The 7,047-nt window shown below is 43.4% G+C and overlaps 1 protein-coding gene across 1 annotated transcript; it reads left to right on the plus strand.

Moving 5' to 3' along the window:
- Positions 1-1,335: 1,335 nt before the first annotated feature.
- LOC107299575 (isocitrate dehydrogenase [NAD] subunit alpha, mitochondrial) lies at positions 1,336-6,651 on the plus strand. Its single transcript, XM_015828943.1, has 11 exons — positions 1,336-1,378; positions 2,705-2,767; positions 3,096-3,179; positions 3,362-3,476; positions 3,723-3,910; positions 4,105-4,238; positions 4,543-4,645; positions 4,880-4,944; positions 5,156-5,240; positions 5,325-5,477; positions 6,107-6,651. The coding sequence occupies exons 1-11, from the start codon at positions 1,352-1,354 to the stop codon at positions 6,188-6,190; spliced, it is 1,101 nt and encodes a 366-aa protein (XP_015684429.1). The 5' UTR covers positions 1,336-1,351; the 3' UTR covers positions 6,191-6,651.
- Positions 6,652-7,047: the final 396 nt, after the last annotated feature.

The raw sequence follows: 7,047 nt of genomic DNA on the forward strand, positions 1-7,047 counted from the left end.
CTTTGGGGATAATAAGCTTTCATTTCAAAACACAAATCTATGTTTTAAATCAGCGGATGCTTAATTCCTATGGAAGCATGAAATCATTTATGTTACACTTTTGATGTAAACCACACTTAAGTCTGGTGCCAGAGCAGCTTGCCAGGTTTGGGGACTTAAAAAAATAAACAGCATGCCAATACATTTGCAACATTTTGTTTTACTTTTGTAACATGGATAAGGGCTCCCTATATTTCACTCTGTGCGTTGATTGATCAAACAGTCCTTTGGCGTATTAAATACCTGGCTAAACTTTAAACGTTTACCCTCACATTTATTTTAATATTTTTAAATACATATTATATTTATATGCTGCCCATCTCACTCCGAAAAGCAACTTTTCCTTATCGATAAGGATTATTATTATTATTATTATTATTATTATTATTATTATTATTATTATTATTATTATTATTATTATTATTATTATTATTATTATTATTTAAAAAATTGGAAGGGACCTTGGAGCTCTTCTAATTTAACCCCCTGCTCAGGCAGGAAACTCTATACCTTGAATTGCACATATGTGGATGTGTGTATGCACACACACACATATATATGCAATATATGAGCACAGATGCATGCAATTAAGAACTGGGTGACAGGATAGCAGTGTTCCAATGTTTGAGGGGCTGTCACAGAGAAGAGGGGGTCAACTTCCTTTTTCCAAAGCACTCGAAGGCCAGACAAAGAACAACGGATGGAAAGTAATCAAGGAGAGAAGCAACCTGGAATTAAGGATAAATTTCCTGATAGAGGGAGCAATCGATCAGTGGAACAACCTGCCTTCAGAAGCTGTGGCTGCTCCATCACTGGAGGTGTTCAAGAAGAGACTGGACAGCTATTTGTCTGAAATGGGATAGGGTCTCCTGCTTGACAGGGGGTTGGTCTAGATGACCTCCAGGGTCCCTTCCAGCTCTGTTGCTCCATTCTAAGGCTTTTCTCCTTATTCTCCTCCATTCGCACGTGGAGAACCTGAATGCAGGTGAGGTCACGTGGCGAGTTCTAGTCCTTTGCATAGTCCCGCCCCCAACAGCTCTACGTGACGGGCCGACCAATCAAGAGAGGCACCTCCCCGGTCTCTGCGGAGGTGGGACGGGGCGTAATCCTCCACGCTTCCCACCAATCCGCTGCCAGCCCGGGGCAGTCGGCGGGCGCCGATTGGCCGGCGCATCCCCAGCGCAGCGCCGGCGAGGAGGCCGCGGCCGATTCCTTCCCTTCCGACCAGCGGCGTGAGCGTCAAGCCGGGTCGAGCCGGCGAGGAGGTGGAAGGGTCGCCACCGCCGCTGCCGCCACCGCCGCTCCCATCGCCATGGCTACGTCCTCCTGGGTTCCGAAGGTGAGGCGGGCCCTGAGGTGACCTTGGCTTCTCCCTCAGGAGGATTCCCCCGGGTGGACCGGTGGGAAGTCTCGCGAGATTTCGGCTGTTCCGCCCTTCCCGGCGTGTGAGGGGCATTCCGTGATTCCCGCTTGGGCGCCCTTTGACGGGGACGCCCTTGGAACCTCGCGGGGCCCGGAACCACAACTCCCGGCAGCCTTTCCCTTGTGGGACGCGCGGGGGTTGCTGGGACCTGTAGTCCGACAGGGCCTTGAATCGAGCGCGGTCTTCGGCGCTTTCGATGGGACCGAATCACAACTCCCAGCAGCCTCCGCGGCAGGCCGAGAGATTGCTGGGAGTTGTAGGCCTGTAACCTGCAGCCCGGTGGGAGCCTATGCCCTTCCTGCTTGCCTCTTAGTTAGGCTGATCCCCCCCCCGCTGGCTGCGTCCTCACAACAACCCCGTGTGGTAGGCCAGGAGGAAGGGGTGGAGGACTGCTTGCAAGGTTCCCCCCTGGCTGCATTGGGGTCGAGGGGCAGATGTGACACCCCCACTCTTTGGGGAAAGGATTGCTGATATTTCCAGGTTGATCATTGTCTGCTGGATATTATTTATTATTATTTATTATTATTATTAAGCCTGTCTTTTAGATATATAATATAAAATGATAGATCAGTGTATTTTTATGATATCCACATAATGTTGTCTATCACCCCTATATAAGGGGTGATAGACAACATTGGTGAAATGGGCAGCATCTTCTATATTCTATTTATATAAATAAAAATGTAAATGTTCGTTTGTTCAAAATCTTAAATCTCCGAAAGTTCTTCACCGATTGCTTTGAAATTTTGACACAACGTTGCATTCGAATATGCGCATGTTTTTATATACCTATATTATATAGATGCCACACCTATGACAGGTAAAAACATGCTTTTTTGAAAAACAGCGCCATCTGTTGGACGTAAAAGCAACACACCCTTTTACCAGACTGAGCCACAGCAACTTGTGGCTGGGTACAGCTATATAAAATAAAATTATTGCCATTTTCAATGATATGATGATCACCTGTCTTGTTTAATCTCTGCATTTGAAAAAGCTGGATCAAATTCCTTTGGTGTAAAGAATAAGCACAGTTCTTACCATGTGTAAATTTACCTTCCTTCTCCTTTGCTCAGGGACTGTAATCTAGTAGACACAAAGCACATGCATGCACAGAAATAAACAAAATTGGGAGTTAGCCCTATCTAACTGGTTTAAAATTCAGTGCTGATTTACTACAGCAGATGCTTTCTGTTAGTCTGGCTGCTAAAATTAACTATATTCTTATTTTCATTGCTATAGTTCCTGCGTTTTCTTGAGGGGTTCAGAATTCAGAAACAGGTGACCAGAAATTTTGCTAGTACTGTAAGTATACTAGTGTAGTTTTTTTCCCCCTCCTCTTTTAAAGATACTTTACAAGAGGGTTATAGAATACCAAAATAAGACCATGCTGGCTGGGGGTTTCAGGAATTTAAAGTCCACACATCTTAAAGTTGCTAGCAGGTCAGGGAAGCCCAAGAAAATACAAACTGCAATCCTCTCATTGAGCAATGCAGAGTAAAAAAATGCATAGAAATCACATGGCATCCTTTAAAGTCCAGATAATCTCCAGGATTTTTTTTTCTTTGAAATCAGTTTTAAGCATAGCATCTGGTGGATGAGGGTTTTTTATTTTATTTTATTTTTCTTCTAGCCTCAGACGGTAACACTGATCCCAGGAGATGGTATTGGGCCTGAAATTTCTGCTGCTGTGGTGGAGATTTTTGAAACTGCTAAGGTAACCTGGCCATGGATGGCTTCCTGTGTTAGTTATTCCTTCTGAATGAGCAGTGGCTTTATTCCTTGATAGCTTTATTCCTGCTCGATGCTCTGCAGATGTTTTTAAAAGTGCAATTTAATTGTCTAATTCTGAGGACAACAATCAGAGTGGTTGATAATGCAAAAAAAAAATGTCTTTAGGTCCCTGTTCAGTTTGAAGAAAGAATCGTGACTGCCATCCAAGGGCCAGGAGGGAAATGGATGATACCACAAGATGCCAAAGACTCTATGGACAAGAACAAAATAGGATTAAAAGGTACTTGGATGGAAAGAAAGGACAATTAAGTTTTGCTGCAGTTCTGGAAATAACCCCATCCTTGAATTCCTCTATATAAAGTTTTGATATATGCTGACAAGTTCCCATTTCTTGTTTCTTTTTTAAATCACATTTTAGCGTGGCTGTAAAAAAAATAAATTGTTGCTTGGTTCACTGCCAGTTTCCTAATGTTGTGCTGCCAGTGAGCACTTTCCCACATCTCTTGTGCTTCTGCTTGTTTTCCAGGTCCTCTGAAAACACCCATAGCTGCTGGCCATCCGTCCATGAATTTACTGCTCCGTAAAACATTTGACTTATATGCTAATATCCGCCCTTGTGTGTCCATTGAGGGCTACAAGACCCCTTACACAGATGTGGACATCGTCACCATACGAGAGAACACGGAAGGCGAATACAGCGGCATTGAGCACATAGTACGTGGAACAAGTGGACAGTCGTGCTAGCCGTCCCACATGCGCAGATCACGCAGGCTGCTTGAAGTTAACAAATGCTTAAATGAAATTAACTTTTAACCCCATTTAATTCTCTTTCGCGGTGAAGATGTTTTTTCCAAGTTTTTCATAACCCCCTTTTTTCGCTACTCGCTTAACCTTTGTGTGTCTTTCAGATTGTTGATGGTGTTGTGCAGAGCATTAAACTCATCACCGAGGACGCAAGCAAACGGATTGCTGACTTTGCTTTTGAATATGCCAGGAATAATCAGAGGAGCAAAGTTACGGCTGTGCATAAAGCTAATATTATGTAGGTGGTGATAAAATAACTCCAGGCCTTTCCAACCCTTAATTCCAATTTTCAGAATCCTAACTGCTTCCCCCCCCTTTTTTTTTTAATCAAGTCAGGTTTTCTGATGCAAAACATTGTCAGAAAGAGATGTGGTGTATTGGAAGCTTATTTTTGGCAGATATTATTCCGATCCCTTTTCTCCTCTTTTCCAAATTAACTCACTAAAAGAAAGCTTTTATAATTGATTAGCTACAGGTAAATTAAAAAAAAACATGTTTGCATGCCTGGACCTCTAACCTCTAAAGCTTTTCTTTATTTGCAGGCGTATGTCTGATGGTCTGTTTCTGAGAAAATGTAGAGAAGCAGCAGAAAACTGTAAAGATATTAAATTTAACGAAATGTACCTCGACACTGTGTGTCTGAATGTGAGTATGTAACGTATGATCAGTCATTTAAGCCAGCGGCCCCCAACCCAGAGGGAGCCTGGTTCACCTGCTGCCTGCATCCCACGGATGGGGCTTTGCTTGTGTCTGCGGCCCGGTTTCTGGCATGCTGCAGATCAGTGCCGGTCCATGGAATAATCGGGCACCCGATTTAAGCAATCACTGTTCTGGTTGTGTTAAAAACAACTATTAACTTGTCTTTTTTTTTTTCTTCAGATGGTGCAGGATCCATCTCAGTTTGATGTCCTGGTCATGCCAAATTTGTATGGGGACATACTTAGGCAAGTAGCTTTTGAGATGATTGTGGTCCATCCGGGTGGGAGATGTCTCCACAACTTCCCCTTCCAAACGTTCTGCTCTGGTGCAACCTGATTTTACTTCCCTGCTACAGAGCTTGGGGTTCTCCAGTGGGGGTTATCAAATATCTTCCACTGCAAAGGCTAATTGTCCTTTCTCCCATCTCTTCTCTGTGCTTGTGTGTTTTTCTTCCAGTGATCTATGCGCGGGCTTAATCGGGGGTCTTGGTGTGACTCCTAGTGGGAATATTGGTGCTAACGGAGTTGCAATCTTTGAATCGGTAAGGTCTTACCTTGTTAGACTTGCCTTTGGGGGGGGGGGATAACGATTGGTCAGAGGGGATGAGAATGCCTTCTCTTCCCAGGTACACGGAACAGCTCCGGATATTGCCGGAAAAGACTTGGCCAACCCAACGGCGCTTCTCTTGAGTGCTGTCATGATGTTGCGTCACATGGAAATGCAAGACTTTGCCATGAAAATAGAAACGGCTTGCTTTGAGACCATCAAAGACCAGAAGGTAGATTTTGCTAAGGTTCACCAAACTGAGGTGACTTTGGGATTCAGCTGGGGCCCGTTCTGGGATTGAATGCCTGTTTATTTAGGTTCAGGCCTTCCATATCTGAAATCACAGCACTTTTTCCAAAATTAGTTAAGCATTGACTAGGTCAGGAGTGGGCAACTATATAGGAACTTTACGACTAGTGGACTTCAACTCCCAGAATTTCTGAGCCAGCATCAGGGGTGGACAACTGTACAACTTTACGATTGGTGGACTTCAACTCCCAGAATTCTGGCTGGCTCAGGAATTCTGGGAGTTGAAGTCCACTGGTCGTAAAGTCATCATAATTGCCCACCCCTGGACTAAGTGGTTCTATCACCCTTTGCTATTTCTACTGTATAAATGATGAGCATCAGGTGACAAGATGCCAAAAGTTGAATTTCGTACCAGGGACTCAAAAGCAGGAACTGGGAATTTATTCTGGCTTTCAGTACAAATACTATAAAACAGAATCTTTATTTCTGGGTGCCCTATAAATCTGGTGGTAGAAAAATTAGATCAGGCAGCCTAGTCCTCTTTCCCGTTCATGAATGATCTTAAGTTCCATGCACAATGAGCAAAATTTCATTTCCCTTTCCCAATTTTAGGTCTTGACCAAAGATTTGGGAGGCAACGCCAAATGTTCAGAGTTCACCGCAGAGATCTGTCGCAGAGTCAGAGCCATGGAATAGACGTCTTCTCCGTGTCCTCCTGTTTTCAATCCCCCCCTAAAGGATGCTGTTATTTATTATATGTCAGATCCATTTATCTTCTTTTTCTAGAAATAAACTCCTTTCCATTTCCATTGCTTGAAACAATGAAATTGTTAGCTGCCCCTGCATTTCAGACCCTTCCACGTTCCAGAAACGCTCCAAAACTTGAAGTATATATTTTTTTCTCACCCCAGCAGTAGAAGACACTCCTCAAGCTGTCCTTAAGCAGCTTCCTGGCCTTAAAATAGCACAGAATATTTTTTTTCCCTTTGTAAATAGACTTTTTTTTTTCATTACTAACACCTGGAACTTGCCCTTCCAAAGCTTAAAGACTTGAAGCTGTGGGCATTTCAACTATTGCACATAAAATGTCAAGTATCCAGATTTTAAGGGCAGAAGGAATATCATTCAGCGGTAAAACCTAACCATGTTAACCTGTTTCAGCTTCAGTATTTTTTTATATACATCTCTTGCTTGCTCTAGCATTTTCCAGCGCTGATCCGTTCTACCAATTGCCTTTGTCTGCTGCTGATTATGAAGGGAACGCTAATGCTTTATTTTTTAAATCTTTATTTATCTTGGTGAATATCAAATATATATTTTGGGGTTGCTATGTATCTGCAGGCCGTTTGTATCGTGCTTGGAGTTTATAGAGCTTTAGGTTATATTTCAGTGCATTACTCTGCAATGAACTGGGTTTCAAGGCACTACAGTAAAAAAGAAATCGGAAGTGTATTTGGGGTGAGGTGGAGCGGCATGGGAGAACGCTGACGGTTGCTTGATTCATTTTTGTCCCAGGTAATGTGAGCCAATGCAAAATGCATGCTAAGCTGGGA

The sequence above is a fragment of the Protobothrops mucrosquamatus genome, unplaced genomic scaffold, assembly GCF_001527695.2.
Source record: "Protobothrops mucrosquamatus isolate PMUCROS unplaced genomic scaffold, P.Mucros_1.0 scaffold5129, whole genome shotgun sequence".
NCBI lineage: Eukaryota > Metazoa > Chordata > Lepidosauria > Squamata > Viperidae > Protobothrops > Protobothrops mucrosquamatus.

Coding starts and splice junctions, on each gene's coding strand:
- LOC107299575 (XM_015828943.1), top strand. CDS start 1,352: ATGGCTACGTCCTCCTGGGTTCCGAAG. Junction 1,379..2,704: donor CGTCCTCCTGGGTTCCGAAG/GTGAGGCGGGCC, acceptor TCATTGCTATAG/TTCCTGCGTTTTCTTGAGGG. Junction 3,180..3,361: donor AGATTTTTGAAACTGCTAAG/GTAACCTGGCCA, acceptor AAATGTCTTTAG/GTCCCTGTTCAGTTTGAAGA.